We start from the raw sequence: 20,270 nt of genomic DNA, 5'->3' as shown, positions 1-20,270 counted from the left end.
TGAGGGCTCTACCTAACCCGTTGAGGACGGTTTGATTTTGCTACAACACGCATTTCCCATAGACACCTGCCCAAGTATACTCGGGACTTGTCCTCAACAGGTTAATACAAAGATGATCAAACCTGACACTTCCACTTCATTACAGAAATTCTCACTTTCACAAACTAACCCGTAACTTACAGATATATTGAGTGTACTGCAAACTAATTCTATGGAAGGTAACAAATTTCAAGGTCCATGGGTTTATAATTTTCAAAACCTCACAGACATGAAATATAAGAACAATATGGTGTGTGGTCCATAAACTTAATAAGCAATGAATACAAGAAACCTTTCTATACAGCTGCAGCTCAGCACAAAATTTTGCCCATTGTCTCATTCTTTGACACCGTTTGTGCTGGCACTTCACAAAGCTGGAACTTTTGAAACTCTTTGGTAGGTTAACCCGTTGAGGATGGACTGATTTTGCTCCAACATGCGTTTTCCATAGACACCTGCTCGAGTATACTTGGGACTCGTCCTCAATGGATTAAGGTTTGATTCCCAACACAACTTGGCTACAGTCTGAGGTAGGACAAATTCATTCAAGTGCAACACAATCACAGTCCTGCACAAGAGCTACCAAGACATCTCTGCTATTAACCTAAAAAAGAAAAGGGGGGGGGGGGGGGGGAGAAAGGACAACTGCAGATGCATTGATTGGCAGATAAACAGAGTAAGGGTGAAACGGAGAGATATTCATGGAAACGCTGCTAAACTGCATGGGTCAAAATCATGGAAGTTCAAAAGAACTACCAGGCAGATAACTACATGTAGCCTGCATCTCACCAGGCAACAATCACCCCGAGACCAAGGAGGTAAGAGTGTATTCTTCACTGATGAGCCTGGATGTCTTGAAACTAATAAACTGTCAATGAATAAAGATTACCTAATCCCCATAATCTTCCTAATCCTTACAGTGGCACAATGACCTTCCTGTTGAACAGAGGCACAATGCTGCACCTGAGTGGGCTTCCTAATCTATACAATTACGTCAAGCTTGGATGAGTTGTTACTGAATGGTATTGAAAAAGCTTGGAAAGTTAAGCTATGGGCCTGGGAACACACAGTGTGAAGCTTGCATTGAGCCTCTGACAGAATGGAGAAGGGTTGGTGGTTCTGTTGGGGATGGGTGACCTTTGGCACCCCTACCCATGACCCCAGAAAGGAAAACTCAGAGGGTCAGACATAAATATCTGTCAGACACGAAAAGCAAGCTGGTAAGAGACTCCACAAACTGACCAACTCTCTACCACGCCCAAATACAGCTGCCCCCCCCCACCCCAAGCAGGGAGTGGGTGTCATTGAATCGGATCCACATGAGTCAGTCGATTCAATGCCGCCATGCACCGATGGGGGCTGTGCCCATCAGCAGCCTGTGTGGTGCACCAGAACAGACTGCTCAACACATCTTGAGTGAGTGCCCAGATCTCCGACCACCCGACAACATGGACCTCACACACCCTACCCCTGAGACTGTAACTTGGCTAGAACACCTGAAGGGCATTATACTTCACTTCTGCTGCCTCATACACAAGAAGAAGAAAGCCCCCTGTCCAGGGAAGGGAATGTTTCACTCACCTGTTAATGGGAGGCCTGATGTACTCGCAGTAGTCACTTGTCTTGACTTCCTCCAGGGTTTTCATGGACGACACGTAGGCTAGACGGGACTGGATCTCATCCAGTGTGGGAACCTGTCACATACAAACAGTTAGACAGAAATGCAGACTGACATTAGAGTTCTATGCCTCACAATGTCTGCTTGTATTAGTTAAAGAAAATACAGTCTCTTATTCTTCGTCATAACTACTGTATTTGCCGAATATTTCGCAAATTTTGCGAGTCAGGTGCTATTCGCGAAATTAAAGACACGCGAAAATATTGACTCTGATCCCGATGTGGACGTGACGTACGCGTGTACATTTCTCTAATAGTACATGACTCCATGATCATGAATTTTACCACTCGCGAAATCGTCGGGAATTCCCGATTTGCGAAAATATAGACTCACGAAATATAAGGTGTATACAGTATATCGACAGCTGAGAACCAGAAGAGTGCCATTGTGTTCTACGCTTTGAGCATATTAAAGTAAAAATGAACAATTAATTTTCATGAAATATAAAGCTTATTCAATAACAAGGCAATCGCCAAATTGTGTCTCGCCCATTCGCGTACAAGGAATTAATATTTTTTATAACTCCCAGAAGTTGATTGACCTGCTTATGACCTTTGACCTTGTGGTGACCTTCAACACCCTAAGGGACATTTACCATCCAAGTTTGGTCACAAACGGACAAAGGGATCAAAAGTAATGAGCCATAATCGAAACGCGCCATAAAAACTTAACATTGGGCCCTAAAAATTTGTTGACCCCTTTCTGTGACCTTTGACCTTGTGATGACCTCTAACTCCCCAAGGGACATCTTTCACCCAAGTTTGGTCACAAACGGACAAAGGGATCAAAAGTTATGAGCCATAAACGAAATGCGCCCTAAAAACTTAACGTTGGGCCCTAAAAGTTCGTTGACCCCTGTCTGTAACCTTTGACCTTGTGGTTACCTTCAACTTCCCAAGAGACATCATCTCTCAACATCACCCAAGTTTGATTGCCATTGTAGCAACATGTGCTGAGTTACGTGTGATAAGAGAGTCTTGCAACTTTAACGTATGACCTCAAATGACCTTTGACCTTATCATGTGACCTCTTACGGCACCATAACATGAAGGTACCCCTAGTGCATCTATGACCCAAGTTAGGTGGTAATCCAAGCAACTTATGTGAAGTTATTTGTCAAAAGAGAGTCTTGCAGGTAAACTTTAACATAGAAAAGAGAGTCTTGCACATACTCTTTAATATATGACCTCAAAATGACCTTTGACATCATCACATGACCTCTGACAACACCATAACATGAAGATACCCCTAGAGCTTCTATCATCCAAGTGTGGCTGCCATTGCTGTAACAGTTGCCAAGTTATGCATCATAAGAGAGTCTTGCGGGTAAACTTTAACATTTGTGACGGACGACGGACGACGGACGGACGACGGACGGACGATGGACGGATGACGGACGGACACCATTTGGATCCCTTAGTCTCGCCTTCACCTCCGGTGGGCGAGACAAAAAAGGGGAGATTTATAAGCATTGTTCTAAATTTTGGGTAGAACAGCACCCTTGTGGTTTTGATTCTTAACATTTTACTGAAAATGAAAATAATTCAAAATTGACACCATAATGTAGAGAAGATCAAGCTTTACAACATGATACCAATAATTCAATACCCTCCAAAAATTGCGATAATGCCCTTCTAGTTCTAAGCCAACGATATCTCATTTGATAAAAGATAAAGATTAAATATAACACTTTAAAATAATGGAACAGGTCACTTGAGGGAGAAGGTGTAAGGCTACAAAGAAAATGCACAAAGTCCAACATTCTATCATAACCTGTTGGCTATGAGAAATTGGGGTTCCAATGGGTTATTACAAGGGATACACACAGGTCAAAAAGGGCAGAATTAGGGTACCTGCAAACTGGATAAATGAAACAACAAACAAACAAACCAAAAACACTTACTCTGACACATCAATTGATTTCCAACATAACACTAAGCATATTCTACATTGTCCTGAAATTGTATGTTGCATATTTCTGCATTAAATATTTTAGAATAAAAAGGAAAAACAATCCTTATGCTCACTCTCAAAAAGAGAAGAGAAAAAGAAAGAAACTTGTTTGTCAAGTGGTTAATGAAAAGATTTGGTTAATGAAAAGATTCATTCCAAACCACAATAAAAAAGTCTGCTCATGAAGCCAGTACACACTAAAGTCTGTAATGTTTTTTTTCTTTTTTTTTGGTCTGATTTGAAGTTGCACTGCCAAGAAAGAATTAAACAATACTGCCAGACAGCACTACTGACTGGGGAGAAAAAAGAGACAGCATGGTCTTACCCTGACAGATTCCGTCCACGGGTTCCACCGTTTCCATAGCAACCACCATCCGGACAGCTCGTCCCCGTAGTTGGTGATGCTGGAGGTGTCCTCGCTTCCAACGTCGACAGCGATGATGGTGGGCACTCCCATGGCGCGCATGATGTCGGCTGCACGATTTTGTTGGCATGGATAAAACGGCATGAAGTCAAATGTGCTTGATGTTCATTACTCTTTTCCCGCACAACATGCCCAGACCAAGAAATCTGTTTTGTTTTATCATACAGTATTATAAACAAAAGTTAATAGCACAAAGAAGAAGGGGCTTATTGGTGATCAATCTTTCCTCCTTTGGCAGAGGAGATCACATACAGCTGTACTCTAAAATTAGAAATTTTTGCATGTATTTCAATTTCGCAAATTTTGCAAGAGCCAATATTCATGAAATTAAAATACAGGCTAAAGTCCTTCCCTACGGCCAGAGGCCATTTGAGAAATTTTCATGCTGCTAAAATTTCTTGCTTTACAGTACTCAGGACTAAAACAAGCTTACTAGTTAATCTATACTTTGCTCCCTACAACTACAGCAAAACTTGCTAATTTTAAATGCATATCACCTCAATGTATAAACAAAGTTACGATACACAAACTTTTTTCAGCCAGAAGGAGAAACCAAAGAAACGTCACCTGGAAGATTGTTGACGTAACCCCCATCCAAGAGAAGATGGCCATCCTTGGGATCACAGAGGGGTGGAAGGTACCCTGATAGGGACATGCTGGCCCTCACGTACCTCCACAGAGAACCTGAGACAGTAATGATACCACTCAGTCAGGTGAGAAACAGAAAGGCTTAGATATTCATCGAGCTCGATGGTAATGGCAAAAGTTTTGTCCACTTGGATCTCTTACATATGGGGGGGGGGGGGAGAGGGGGGGGGGGGGCGCATGCACACTAAGATCTTGTGTAACCAAGCAAGACCTAGAGAATCCACACCTGTGCTTTGACACTTTCTATTCCAATTATTACTATTCATTGTATGTGTTTGATACAGTAAATCAAATAATCATTCATTTCAGCCCTTTGTTCATTCATGATTTGATTTGAGTTGAAAAAATTTAATATGCCTTTGAATTCCAAATCTACAAATTATTCTTCAACTGGCAACATATTTTACAAGATGAAAGCACCTGGTTCTCTCTCAAATTGTCAAATATTTCGTCGCTGGGGTGACAAGACCTTGTATCTGAAATTTTGGTGAAAATGACTTTTTTGGATTAACGGTCAAATAATGGGTTAAGTGATGTCTTGGCCAAATCCCAACTGTCTTACTCCAAAAATGAAGCCACCATGACATGTCAAAGGAAAGGCTTTCCCATTCACTATAGTGCTTTGGCCACGATGTTTTTGGATCTCCTGAACATTTGACATTTTGTAGATATCAGGTCTTGTCACCCCAGCGACGATTTGGTAAATTCATTTTGTGGAATATGCACACATTAAAAAAAAGTAAGCAGTTACATTATATATCATAACTAATTTTTCTGCAACATAAGACATGTAGTAGAATTCATAGTGGCTACTTGAATGATGATTAGATGATAATTTCTACAATAAAAATCATCCCCAGATTTGACTTCTTAACCTGTTAACCAGTTGAGGAGGGCTTGATTTTGCTACAACACACATTTCCCAAAGACGCTTGCCCCAGTATACTCGGGACTCGTCCTCAACAGGTTAAAGACGAGCTGACTTTGCTGCAGCAAATATTTCCCATAGACATATACCCAAGTATACTCAGGACTAGTCTTCAACGGCTTAAGTTGCAGAGCTATGCTTGTTTTTTTCTCTCTTTGACTCCCTCAGCTTTGGGAATCACTGATCTGCAATAATAATAACATGGAGGCGGGATCATTTCGTTCGGTGGGGGGGGGGGGGGGGGGGGAGTAGAAGAAATGAGATGTCGGAAGTCTTACCGCTTGTGTGCAGTCTGAGAGCGTACGTGGTGATGTCAGTGGTGATGGTGAAGTATGGAATCCACAGATCCTCAATCTGCTTATCACCAAACAGGCCCCTGATAGACTTGTTGAAGTTGTGCCCTATATGACGTTAGTACACAAAAAAATTGAGCAATTTATATCATGACGAACACAAGAGCAGGTGCTATATACCCAAAGTTGAGCATTTTAAAGATATCTGCATGTAAATATGACGGAACGCAAGTTATCACAGATTCTAATAGAAACTTTGGTGTGTGTTTGGACGTTTGAATTCATGTTATGTGACCACGACTAGGGAGACACTTAAATGTTTATGATCAAGCTACCACCGGACCAACTGCTTTTAAGTCCCCTCCAAAGGACTGTGCAATTAAGTATGAAGCGCTTTGTCTGGAGCACAATTGCTCATGCTGTAAACCATGGTTTTATCTACTGAGTCACAACCATGCCTCATAAATGACATTAGACTAAGTTGGTAATTGATTGTATCGCTGTGATATATTAATAAATAAGCTCATGCAATACACTGACAAACTAAATCCTCCTGAGAATAATGATGGATTTTTTGTTTCTTCATTCATGTTGAGGAGTTCAAGTACGTAACGATGCTTTATGTGATAAGTAAAGTGCTACACAAAACATTTTCTGATTTCTGATTTGTATGAAAATTTACAAATGTTACACACTCATTCACCAGTGCAAGATCCACTCCTTTTTTTTGGTTTTTTTTTGTTTGGGGGGGGGGGGGCATAATGGATGCATGGGATGCAAATGTATCTTCATGCTATTGAATTCATAAATGTACTACCCGTTGCCAACTTAAAACATACAGACAAATTAAAAAAATACTTAATACAAACTGTAAAAATGGAAGACCAGAAATGCCCTAGCTGTTTGAGGTAAAAAAATAACAGTCAACTGCTACTCCAATATAGCTCAACTAAGTTAAAGAAACATGTAGATGAGCTGCTGTGTAATGCACATACCATGGTCCTCACTCACGACACAACTTACAAAAAGTTCATGGTACTTTAAATAATGATTGCAGAGACCTATACCAACAAGTAAAAATGATAATGACTGGTGATTGGTTGTTACCCAACTGTTGCCTGAACAATTGCAACTTAAACAATTTTATAACAAAGTTACAAATCTCTACGATGAGAAAAAAGAGCATTCTATTCCAAACCTGTGAACATGGCGGTGGATGGGTACGTGAGGTCGATGACCTTCTTCCACAGCGATCCAAAGTCTAGGCAGAAGCCCGTCAGTCGCTTCTCCATGATGTTGCTGTCCACGTCCTCCGCGTACAGGGCACAGTTCAGCGCCCCGATGCTGACTCCGCCCACAATGTCGATTGGGATGCCAAACTCCTCCATTGCTTTGATGATGCCCAGTTGAGATACACCCCTAAATATGTGGACACAAGTTGGAAATGTTCAGGTATCTGAAGAGATTTATAAGTTATCATAGTTTGTCATGGCAAAAAGATTCATTGAATTCATCACATGCTACATCAACTGTTTACAAAATTTTCCATGACCTTTGACTTCATAACCTTGGTCTACTTATTTGTTTTATGGTTATACAAACATTATGAACGAGGCATCAATTTGAAAAGAAAAATGAACAAACAAACAAGTCATTCACAAAAAACAATAAAACAAGTTATTCACAAAAAACAATAAAACAAGTCATTCACAATCAATCATAGAAACTGAAAGTATGAATGGATATATCCCTCCACATATGTGAGTTGATATTTTGTAAACAGCACTACTATATGGTTTGCAGGTGCAAAGAGGATTCTAGATTGCTTCCCAAACTCTGTGGTACCTGGCTCCCCCTCCGCCCAGCACCAGACCGATGGAGGTCCCCGTCAGGAAGCGGGCCAGCCGGGAGAAGTCGGATCGAATGTCTGCCTTGGTCTGGAACAGGCGGTCGTAGGTCTCCCGGACCCGAGCCGGAGAGCGTTTGCTGAACATCCTCTTCGGGCAGCGGATGTGATGGTGCGAGACACACCACCCACGGGCGTTGAGCCACTGGGCGGTACCCGAGGGCGGTCTGGTCAGATAATGACAGGAATAAGAACAGGGGGAATTACTTAAAAAGATTTACAAAACTAGATGAAGGTTAAATCTTTAAGACAATGTGACATTTTGTACAGTTTTTGCCAATATATTTGCGATTCTGTTATTTCTATAACCATTATCATCATCACCACCATTAACATCATCATCATCATCATCATCATCATCATCATCATCATCATCATTTTCCTGCAGGATTGATAAATGAGCCAGCCTCACTGCTAACGATATGAAAGCTGGCCACATGTGAAATTCACGCGTGACAAGATGCATAAGTAATCACTGGAGGATAAAGCACTGGTTGGTATCCATGACAACTCACTTGTAGACTCCATCCTTCTCCCGGTGGAGAAGGATGAGCTCTTTCTGTGCTCGGACTGCCAGGGCTTCCAGCTGTTTCTCTAGCTCACTGACGTTGTTAGGATCTCTGTCAGCCAGGGCCACAATCAAGATGCTGTCAGCCTAGACCAGGTGGAAAACATTAAGGGATGGTACAGTATTGGTGGAGATGAGGATTGGGCTTTTAACTTTTTGCGAGATACAAGAAACCACTTATGAAATAGTACAAACTATACCACTCTTAAGAGGAATTCAAAGTTAATTAAATGAAAATCGGTTTTGAGATGGTTGAGACATTAAGAAACAAAGTAAAACAAAGCGATCCTAATAAAAGGTGGGTCCCACCTTTAATTAGGATTGCTCTATTTTGGATATCTATGCCATTTCAAACCCAATTTCCATCAAACAAATATTGAATCCCTCTCGGAATTACATGCTTTTTCATATTTCATAAGAGGTTTCTCATTATCTCACCAAAAATGTCAGAAACCTGAAGTTCGGTCTCAACTAAAACTATACCATCCCTTGAAGTTATCTCAGTTCTGCCTCATCTCTCACGTGTATGTACAGATTACAGTAAATGACATGTAATTTCACTATGCTTTTACTTCTGCAAATTTTCACGAGTCAACTGACTGCTCCTGACATCAAGAAGTTGCAAACTATTTCAGTGGAAATGAAATACTTACCTGGGCATTATCATTCTGTTACTGCAAATTCTTGAGTGCAAATTCAACCACTCACAACGTTGCCTTTTCTTCAAGTCTTGATTCGGAATATTAGATGCTCAAACACATATTGTATGGAGCATATCAAATATACTCACAATCAATTTCATCAACTCTCGGTATTTATTGAGCGAGTACAAATATGCTAATAATCCTCTCATTTACATCTTTTATTAGTGCATATTATGGGTGTTGAAAATATGATAATATTCTCATGCTTACCTTTCTCTGCATATTTTGGGTAAAGGAGTATGAAAACAATAATTTTTTTATTTGTCTTTTCCTGTATGCTTAACGTTCAAAGAACACTTATAGAAATGCCATCTTCACTTCAATGGCCTGAATTCACGAAGGTGGTACAATCTTTGTCAAAGGTTTAAACCATGGACAAAGACCGTAGTTTTGTAAGGGGCGCTAAGTGTTGCATGGCCTATTTCGTTACTATTGTACCACCTTTGTGAATTTAGGCCAATACGTCTGAGCATGGTTAAAAGTGTAGTGAAAAAGATCATGATGTGTGCTTCCTTTCACTGTGTTGACCGAGGGTCATACCTGGCGGATACATCTCTGCGTCCAAGCAGTCATCCTCTTGTCCGCTTGGTAGATGACAATGCGGTGAAGATCCTCCTGTTGACCAAGCCAGCTGGTCAGTCGATACTCATGGACACTGGGCAGAAATGTACCCGGAAAATGCAGATTTATGGCGAAGTCTGCAGACTTAATACTAACAAGCAGGGAGCAACAGTACCTGCACCTGTTTTAACCCATTGAGGACGAGTCCCGAGTATACTTGGGCAAGCGTCTATTGGAAATGCATGTTGTAGCAAAATCAAACCGTCCTAAATGGGTTAACGGACATGTAATACAAGGGCTCCCCACATTTTCACATCAAAATCAGCGAGGTTCCGAAAAGCAATCAGGGAGATGCCGGGGCTTTACATACATTTCACTTGCCAAATGTGACTTCCAATCAGGGATGCTTTTATTTTCTCTTGTCAGAACATGAAGAAATATTTCAGCAATCGTGGAGCCCCCTGGAAAATCTGGGATACTTGGCAGCTCTGCTAATACCATGTAGAAAAATCTAACACAATTTTCAGAGCGTTGCCACATTTAGCTGGAAATTGTCTACATGTACACCTTGTATAAATTTTTATGCAAGCCCGAGGCTGTTTAACTTTGTCATACACCTTAACTGTTTCATCAGCTTGTTCAGTAATCAATCAAATCTACTGACTGAATTTGTAGTATGCTCCTCTACTTTCCAACTGATTTAGCCATGCATAATAATTCTTTCATTCATCAGTGATCTTATAATCCTAATATGATGGCCAAAATGCTGTGGGGTACCTGTCTAGAGCTGAACCGCCTAATGTCTGCAGAATGTGTTCCCTGGTAAGCCTCAGAACAGAGCCTGAAAGAGAGGACATTTGATAGAATCCCATGATAGTAATATGCAGCAACACCCTAAATGTTAACACACAAAACAGCTACAACAGCACCTATTATAGTTTGTCTTCTCTTCATTTGGCTGGGCTTCGTTATCATCACCTAATCTTATATGTGTATCTGCCTGTAACTGATATTATTATTTCTGGAAAAACATATGAAACTTTAGACTGTCATTACTTTCTCATTTCCTTTTTTTTTTCTTTCTGACAAGCTTTAATAGAACTTTTGCTGTTATGTTTATTTGATAATATCCTTTTGTTTCACTCAAAAAACAGCAACATGGAGCAGATTTTCACTAGAAGAATTGAATGTCTGCCGTTATTTTGAGTGGGAACACGCTGACATGTAGTATATATAGTCACAATACTCAGGTGGCATTTCTATCACAAAATACAGGACTCAAAAGTGTGCCATTCACACATGTGAGTGAGTAATAACAAACAAAAACTAAACTAAAACAAAAAAGATAACTGCAAGAACATTCAGAGGTATATAAACAATAAATTGGAGGAGAGTATACTTGCACCTTCATGGGTATAATGATGAGACACTATACATATGGCAAGTGCCAAGAATGAGATATCTTTCAGACCATATCAGATAAGATGTCAGTGATGCTGCAATAAAATTTACCATGTCAAAATAAGAGGTTGAATTGGTTATATGGAAAGGGATTGATATTGACAGAATAAAAGCTGCGTGGTTGGTCAGCACTGTGCTGCATGATTGGAACTACGTGAGGAAATGAACAGATTAACCCGTTGAGGACGAGTCCCGAGTATATTCGGGCAGGGGTGTGTGGGAAATGCATGTTGTGGGAAATGCATGTTGTAGCAAAATCAGCCCGTCCTCAATGGGTTAACCCTTTGTGTACTTTGAATGGCATCTGGCACAGAAACCCCCATAGTGTTGAACACACTGTCCAAAGTCCCTGGCACTGATAGAGTTAAGGGAAAACTGAGGGATTAGATGCTCACCAATAGCACTGAGGGAGTGGGTGAGTTCGAGGGCGAATCTGGCCAGGGGGACGTCGTCAGAGACAGGAATAAGAGCCACCGTGGAGAGGTTCTCAACGGTGTTTCGTCTCTCCTCCGCTGCAAAGGGTGAAATCATAGAAATGTAAGAACTACATCAGTGAAGGGAGGGAATAGTGTTTCCATTTGAAATCACTAGCTTTTGATAATTGGCTTAGAAAGACTCTGGGGTAAGCAACTTGCTACTACAGCACTGGAAAGCTGTGAGATCTTTATAATACAGGACTGAACAAGTCTGAATGATACCAGGCTGAAAAATACTTGATGCTGGAAATGAATGTGGGTAGAAACGAACAAAAATATTCACATTCAGTCTTCTAGCAGGTAATCCTTATTAACCCGTTGAGGATGAGTCCCGAGTATACTCGGGCAGGTGTCTATGGGAAATGCGTGTTGTAGCAAAATCAGCCCGTCCTGAACGGGTTAAGAAAACCCAGATTGATTTGTTGAATATGAAACATCACAAAAACTCCCCTCCCGTAATGTTGTTGTAGGGCAAATCTCCATTAAAACGGGCAAGATTGAAGATATCTCTATTTTGCTCAAGAAAGAAGTGGGTTGTTTACCCGCCAACTTGTTCGCCCCCATCTTCTCCTCCACCTGGCCGAGTAACCTTTGACCCATGATCTGGATGAGGCGGGTCACCGTGTGGGGAAACTTGCGCTTGATGAGGTTCAGCATGCCGGTGGGCAATTTGGCCAGCTCTGTGTCTCTGTTTGGTGAGAGAGAATGTGGAGGGAACTATTTTTATAAATCACTCAGAGCTGCCAAACTCTGCCAGCTGATGAGCTCACAGACTCTTGTTCTACTCAAAACCAGGCACCTGAATAGGGTGACTGGGGTCAGCGAACAAAGAAATCTACTGAGCTCAGCTTTGATCGCTATGTACATGTTCATACAAGTTTTATAGCAGAACAAGCACAAACTAAATCAGAAAAAAGGTAAATAACACTGTGAAATATGCATTTTTTCAACAGAAAGATAACAAATGGTGATAGCACAAACTCTTATTTTTTATCAAACCAATTTTTCTGGGCATTTTAACACAAAGAAACATGAATGTAGGCCATGAAAGCAGGCACTCGTCTTCATCTTGGGAACCTGGTGTACCAGGTTCCTGTATATCAGTTGCTCCCACAAGAACCTGGTATACCTTGCTCCCACAAGAACCTGGTATACCACGTTCTCATAAGGAATCGGTGAATACTAAAATATAACAATATTCACACTTTATTTGAAAAAAAAATTTGTACACAATAAGCATAGTAAATTCAATGTCAAAAGATTTCACGGTAAGGATGCATCCTTCTATGGTAGAAAAAAAAACAAAAACAAAACCAGAAATCTGAAGCTAAAGGCAGTAATACCTGATGGCATGCACTGTTGAGACTCGTTCCTTGAGGGTGAGGACCTCAATGATGCCGACGATCTCTCCTCGTCCAAACTCACCAAGGAGTTCCTTCTTACCGGTTGGGAGCTGCACCACAGACCTCAGGCGGCCGTTGAGGACAATGTAGGTGCACTGTGAGGGGTCCCCTTGTCTGGGTAATGTAAAATACTTAACATAGTCAAGAGTCATGTTTGGAGAGCTTTCTTACATATTTCCTCAACAGAGCTTTACTCCCGTTTAATCCTCTGTGTGTTTTGATCAGCATTGTGCTGTATGATGGGAGCTATGTCAGCAAATGAGTAATTAACCCTTTGCATACTTTTAGTGCCAAATGGCATAGAAAACCCCAGTCTTCTATGAACTGCCCAAAGTCCCTGGCACAGAAAAGGTTAAGGGTTTTTGAAGGCAGACAAGACATTATTGGGGAAAGTTTCATTCTTTCTTCTAGTTTGGATTCAACTTGGCTTAATTCAGCTACAAAATGCTATGGCTATCCTCCACTGTGCAGTGTGGTATAATATACAAACAACTTTGGGGGAGAAAAGTACAAAGACATATATCTCCATGTTCTGATTCCAAAGCAATACGGATAAACTCCTAGAATCAAGCACACAATAATTGCATCTTTGTTGATGGAAGCTAGACAATCAGCCTATCCCCTTCCCCTCCCCCCCCCCACACCTCCCCCCATGGAAGCAAACTGCAATCTAAGCCTTGATGTGCGATTTGTTGAAAAAAAAATCATTTCATATCCAGTGGTGAACAAACTGATACATGTCACAATAATTATTTTGTTTGTTGATTCTGGACTGTGGAATAGTTATGAATGAAAGAAAAAAAGGGATATTTCTCTCAAATTTTGTTGGTTGATTTCACTCACCTGTAGACTGCTTTCCCAGCCTCTAGCTGCATCCAGTCAAGGGCAAAGTCTGTCTGGCGGACAAAGGCCGACAGCTTCTTCACGACCTGGTGTCCAACATGCAGCACAACATGGGGGCACTCCCTCATCATGCTGATGGAAATTCAAGGAATTTGAGATAAATTGTGGTATGATGTCCGCCCGTTTTTTTTTTTTGGAATTTAGTGTGGACTTTGCAACTGATTTTTTTCAAAGTATAACACACATGGCTTTACCATTCTGTAAGCTGAGATATCAAAGTGTCACTTTAAGTTCATAATCATCAGGTATGCTCATCATCTCATCAACATGTACAATGGTACATCCCTAAATCTCGACATATAGATCATTCATTTTTTTTACATACATGTCACTTTCATTCATAATGTGAAACAACAGTCTTGCGTTTGAATTCTTGAAAACTTCTCTGACCAAATAAAGAAAAAGTGGCATACAAAACAAATAATGAAAGCCTCAAAGGCAAAGTAATAAAATATTTTGAGGCAGTCAATTTCGATTCTCATTTGACATCGAATCATCACTGCAGATGTTGCAATGAATACATTTTTTATATTCTTAACTGGCAAAATAATTTCCACAGAGAATGCCTATGTGGCTCAATAATGTAAAATCAAACCCATTTTCTTACAGTGGTTTTTTAGTTTTTGTTGTCGTTCTGGAAGGAGGCAATTTCAAGTGGTAAAGACAAACATGAAGTGCTTCCTGCCATTTTAAACATGAAAGTTAAATTTTGCTGTACAAGTCGCTACTTACAGAAAGTAGTAACTGCCAAACAAACCATCTACAACAGCAAGGAAACTTCACTTTCTTTTCCCACCAAATGTGGTGGTGTGCACCCTCAAAAGTTTCCCTGATAATTCCAGCAAGCACAATTCCTACCTGTAGAACATTGTCTTGCTGATGGCCACGACACACGCGTCCTGCCTGGCCTTGACCGTGAAGAGGGCCGGCTCACCGGTCAGCACGGCCAGCTCGCCAATCATCTCGCCTGGGTGGACGACGAAGACCGTCCTCTCCTGGTCAGAGCCTTCCTCTGTTTGGATCATGGAGAACGTGCCGGTCACCACAAACATCAGGTTGGTTTCCTGGGACAACATGGAGATCAAAAAAAGTGATTTGTGTTCAGACATTGCAAAATCATATCATCATTCACACCACTTTCATTAATATTACCACTTTATCAATGTCACCATCTTTACAGTCATAATCCTAATAATCATCATAGTAGTTAATACTGTTATCCTAATTATGAAGATGATGATTATCATTACATGCATTATCGTCATATTCTCCATATTTTCCCCATTTCCATTGCTTTTACAATAACTTTCAATATTAGTTATTACTATTTTATAATTCCTTTTCTTCAATATCGTTTTAATCAAATTCAAAAGAAATTTTATTTCCAGTATCTTAACTTCTTTCATATGCAACAATCACAACAAATCAATATAATGCAAAATATATATTAAATTAATATCATCATTTCCCATGTGACAATGAAATCAGCAGAGCACATTTTACATTATATAATGTCAAACTGCCTTTTGATTTGGGTGCGGCATGTAAAACTTAGTAAACTCCAATTTCAATTCCTTATTCTTTGGTGCCATAAAGTATGTGATTATCAACACCAATTACATAATATGCATAAAGAGTTTGTCAACTGATTTAAGCAAGGTTTAAAATGAGTAAGTAAAGTACCAGCAAGTTTAGTCCGAAAGGTTCACCTGGCAAACATAGGCCAAAATTAAGCTGGGAAACATAATTATGCTACCACAAGAACATATCAGAGAGGGGCAGGTCACTTGAGATAAAGTAATTGATGACAAATGCAGCCAAAATGGCTGGGAAATCAACAGTCTTTTGTTTTTTCACTTTATCAAGTTGGATATATTCCGGTGACTTCTTCCATATCGCGAGTCCACAGGAGACAAGATTGCGAGATCAACATATTCAACATACCTGATCTCCTTCCCTCACAACTGTGCTGCCAGAGGGAATGTGGGAAAGAGCGATGCGGTTGTCAAGCAGCGAAGAGTCCTGGAAACAGATTCCATGCAGAGAGAATGATTATGAGTAAAACCACAAGAAAGAAATAAAACATGTTCCCATTAACCCGTTGAGGACGAGTCCCAAGTATACTCGGACAGATGTCTATGGGGAATATGTGTTGTAGCAAAATCAGTCCGTCCTCAACGGGTTAAAATCAAATGTTGTGAATCATCACAAAACGGAGATTACAGCAGTAAGATATCTGCAATTTAAGTCATCTCAACTGGCATTCAATGGGCTTTCCAAAATACTCATCTTAATTTAATTGTGATGTTATCTGGACATGGCTCCTTTGTACAATGTAGGTTTGCTGCATGCTAAGTACATTTTCGTAAGGAATGATATAAAAATTAATGTCGTCACTTCAGTAATCCACAATCGAAGTCAAAGGTTACCGTCGCTCGCCGGTAACCCTATCAGTGTCGTCAGGTAGCCTGGGGAAGGCTTCCAAATTCGACACTTTGAATTGCATTCAAAAGGAAAAGCACTAAACCACAAAAATGTGAGTTTGTGGGACTGGAGGGGTCGCCCTGTCTCACCGGTAATCCAAACAGTGTGGTTAGATCCTGCTTGGCCAGCTCCAGAATCTCATCCTCCGTGAATTCTCGCTTCTCTTCCAAAGACATCCTCTCGCTGACCCCTCCCGTGCTGATCGTTCTCTTGCTTGGCTTGGCGGAAGCAGGCAACCCCGGCTGGTCTAGGGATGTCTACAAGAGAGAGAGAGAGAGAGAAAGAGAAGTACTGATGACAATGGGTATTAAAGGAAACCAAAACCCAAAGAGAAATGTGGATTGCGTGAAAGCAGCAACATTAGTAGAACACATCAGTGAAAGTTTGAGGAAAATCAGACAATCGATGCAAAAGTTATGAATTTTTAAAGTTTTGTTGTTGGAACCACGGTATGAGGAGACTACTAGAGGTTATGACATCATGTGTGGACAGCAATATGAAGAAAACATAACGGGAATTCCACGAAAATTCATTTTTCATGAAAATTACACATTCCATCAACTTAATACTGACATAAAGTTAAGGGTAGCAATAATATTCCCCCTTGCTCTTTGAAAGCAGTAAGTCAAGTTCTCTTTCATTATGCTAAAAAAGTGCCTTTTGTGGAATTCCCGTTATATTTTCTTTATATTGTTACAGGGACATAATGACAGAAGTTTACTCAAGATCAAACATGAATTCAGAAAGCTGTGGGATTTTTAAGCTTCAATGTTTGCACAGAATGCGCGCAAATTGAAAGAGGCAATGTTGCACTCTATGTAAAGTAGTCACCTCATAATTCTCGCATTGCTTTCTACACATAATATGACTTGGTATGTTTTTGGTTTTTACTCATCTTGCAACTACAACTTCTTTCCCCCTAGAGGTCATTGCAGTTATATTATTATCAGTCTATATTGAATTCAGGCAAAGGAGGTACTTTATTCATATTGGTTTAATCTGAAAAAAGAAGGAAATATAGCAAATACTTGTACACAGTTCAATGGGAGACCTGTGATGTGGTGACATCATTACCTCTACCAATTTGGGTAAGAGGTTGTGACTAATTATCCCCCAATGGTGAAACTGTTGGCAACTTAGAATTCCATAACATTTGTTTGGGAAGTATAAATGTATTCCTTTGTACACGTTGAGGATGGACTGATTTTGCTACAACACGCATTTCGCACAGAACCCTGCCCAAGTATTCTCAGGACTTGTCCTCAAAGGGGTTAAAATCAACAATTCTTAAAAATAATGAAAGCTTACTCATGATTTTCAATTTAATCTTCAAACTTCCCAATCCAGAAATCAGTAAAAATCTATTACTTGAATATAGTGTAACAAAACAGCAAACACAACTGATTGAAATGTCATGCTTCTTCAGGTTAGAAATATTCAAATGCTGCTTCAACTTTTTCATTCCGTCAAGCCCAAACCTTTCCATCAGCAACCCCGAATAAAAGTTTTGTTCACAGAAACATATACAGTTTTGTGAAAAATTTCATGAAGGGAAAATTCAATTCAATTAAATTCATTCAATTCAATTAATTTATTTTAATTCCTATTTTTCTTCCCACAATACATAACACAGAATAAATCAGGAATTACATCATAAGCATCAAATAAGAATAAAGAGCATCATAAAGAGCATCAAAAATCATATGTCTGTGTATTAAGTTGCCAATTTAAAGAAGCACATTAAGTACCGATTCATAACCACTATAGACAGGAAATCAAAATTTTCAGGTGATTTTGATACATGGAAAAAGCAAAATGTGTATTGACTTGAGAACAAAAAAATCTGAAATTAGATTTAAATCTACAGAATATCATGCCTGCATAGATTTCATGATGGTTAGCCAAAGCTAAAGTTCAGGGGTCAAAGTTGACAAACCTGTCTCATGGGCTTTGTATCCTCCAGGCCGGTCACTCTGGCTCGCCCCGCCGCTGCCTCAAAGTCCGAAGTGCTCATGCTCAACCGACCCGTCTCATCCACATCCAGGGAGGTAGCCTTGTGCCATCGACAGATAGGACCAAAGACACGGCCTGCCGTGGACAGTACACAGCATGATGACAAACATTAATCAGTTTTCTTGTTGTTGCTGTTATTTTTCAGGTTTTTTTTTTTTACAATCAGTCCGTGAAACTTCTTCACAATGACATGATGATTTAGCCTCAGTAAAATGACATAATAGGCCTCTTATAATCATAACATCTGACACTGAAGCAGTGCAATGGAGGAATACACTTCATTCAAGTATGAAATTACTGCACAGACTGTAAAGGAAAGAGTTGTCTATGCAGAAACTGGCACAAGCATACCCTATCAAAAACTCACTGATCAACCATCGTCTTAGAAAAGCAAGGGAAAGCACCATCTTCTGTAAATGTAGTGTAAAAAATTTACAAGATCAAGAGGAAGTTTCATAATGTTAAAGCAGACAGAAAGATGCCGTTATGATATTTGAAAGGATTCTATACAGCCATCATGTAGCAACTGCTGTTGGAAACTGACACTATCGATATCTCTGATTTTGCTGATCCTCAGCACAACTGCATTCAGCAAATTTTCTCTTTCAAGCAGCAGTTGCAAAGCACATTGGGCATATAGTCACAAAATCAATGCCCAGCAAGGCATATCATGAGACAACTGACTGCATCAAACACTTACAGTGTACATAAAGATTTTGGAGCTTAAAATCATTTGCAAAGATTACAATTATAAGAGAGTCAACACTGATTTGATTGTAACTGTTGACTAATATGTAAATCATGACAGAAAGATTTTATACTTTAAGACGATGAGCACGCTTTATCATCTCATGAAATAAGAATATTAGAAAGAATGAGAAGCAGGTTTGTTCAGTTGGATTTTGTGATTGTTGAGCTGGTGAGAATACAGCAGTGCTCCAGTGAGAAAGGGTATTGGTTCTTTTAGTTTGCTTCATCCATGTGTCACTTGAATGTCCTTCTGTTTTTAATTCAGCCAAGCTTCTTTGAAAAACAATGAAAACAACTCACAAACCTGATGAGAGGGATCCAGCTCTTGGTCTACGCACTTCACCGTCACTCTCATCAGCTGCGCGCAAAAAATAAAGACAAAAAAAAGAAAAAAAAGCTAAAAACATCATCTAGACTACAAATCTTTTCAGGCCCAGACAGGAATACAAACAGGATATCCATAAGTCTTATCATGAGTCACTTTCCCTTGAGTTTATATAACATTAGCAATGCATTTCTAATTGATACACTCATAAACTTCAACCCTTATACAGTGCTTTACTCTCGGGCCAGCAGAGATTATGCATTGCTGGTTGGTGACCAAGAGTGGGTGAAAGAGAGGGCATCTTAGAAATAAAGAGTGAAATGCAGCCTAATCATTTTTTTCTCTCTCTGTATTATTTTAACCCAATGAAGATTAGTCAAAAGCAAACTTAACCAGGGGTCTATGGGAAATGTGTGTCATTGCAAAATCAGCCCATCATCAATGGGTTAAACTTGAGATGTGATGTCTGAAGCAATGGGAGGATTGTTTTTTTTTTTTCTTTACTTGTAAAACCATTACCATGCTTCATATACCAGTCAACATGCTAGCTGAAGTGCTTTGTTTGCCAATTAGCACAGAGCAAAAAGTATGGAAATTCATATGTGATGAATACAGATTACAAACATTGTAGTCCCCCAAATCCCAATTATGGCTCCTTGATATGATTACTGTAAAACATGATATATTCGCAGCATGAAATTTTCGCGAATTGGAGCTGACAGCCTTTTTCGCGGCATAAAATTTTCATGAATT

General features: G+C 39.9%; 1 protein-coding gene across 1 annotated transcript in view; it reads right to left on the bottom strand.

Moving 5' to 3' along the window:
* Window positions 1-20,270, bottom strand: part of LOC139741267 (patatin-like phospholipase domain-containing protein 7) — a 33,152-nt gene that overhangs the window by 2,890 nt on the left and 9,992 nt on the right. Inside the window, exons 11-28 of the mRNA XM_071651863.1 lie at window positions 19,497-19,550; window positions 18,366-18,517; window positions 16,519-16,686; window positions 15,890-15,967; window positions 14,804-15,009; window positions 13,886-14,017; window positions 12,983-13,156; window positions 12,182-12,327; window positions 11,559-11,675; window positions 10,480-10,543; window positions 9,682-9,796; window positions 8,385-8,524; window positions 7,809-8,036; window positions 7,162-7,382; window positions 5,949-6,071; window positions 4,662-4,778; window positions 3,996-4,144; window positions 1,621-1,733 (exon numbers count right to left, since the gene is read on the bottom strand). Coding sequence (XP_071507964.1) covers window positions 1,621-1,733; window positions 3,996-4,144; window positions 4,662-4,778; window positions 5,949-6,071; window positions 7,162-7,382; window positions 7,809-8,036; window positions 8,385-8,524; window positions 9,682-9,796; window positions 10,480-10,543; window positions 11,559-11,675; window positions 12,182-12,327; window positions 12,983-13,156; window positions 13,886-14,017; window positions 14,804-15,009; window positions 15,890-15,967; window positions 16,519-16,686; window positions 18,366-18,517; window positions 19,497-19,550 — 2,497 coding nt within the window. The remainder of the gene's footprint in view (window positions 1-1,620; window positions 1,734-3,995; window positions 4,145-4,661; window positions 4,779-5,948; window positions 6,072-7,161; window positions 7,383-7,808; window positions 8,037-8,384; window positions 8,525-9,681; window positions 9,797-10,479; window positions 10,544-11,558; window positions 11,676-12,181; window positions 12,328-12,982; window positions 13,157-13,885; window positions 14,018-14,803; window positions 15,010-15,889; window positions 15,968-16,518; window positions 16,687-18,365; window positions 18,518-19,496; window positions 19,551-20,270) is intronic.

Source organism: Diadema antillarum, unplaced genomic scaffold, assembly GCF_040938485.1.
Source record: "Diadema antillarum isolate AM-2024a unplaced genomic scaffold, OU_Dant_1.0 seq00000912_RagTag, whole genome shotgun sequence".
Lineage (NCBI taxonomy): Eukaryota > Metazoa > Echinodermata > Echinoidea > Diadematoida > Diadematidae > Diadema > Diadema antillarum.
The sequence above is the reverse complement of the archived record's forward strand: the minus strand, read 5'-3'. Positions and strand labels throughout refer to the sequence as shown.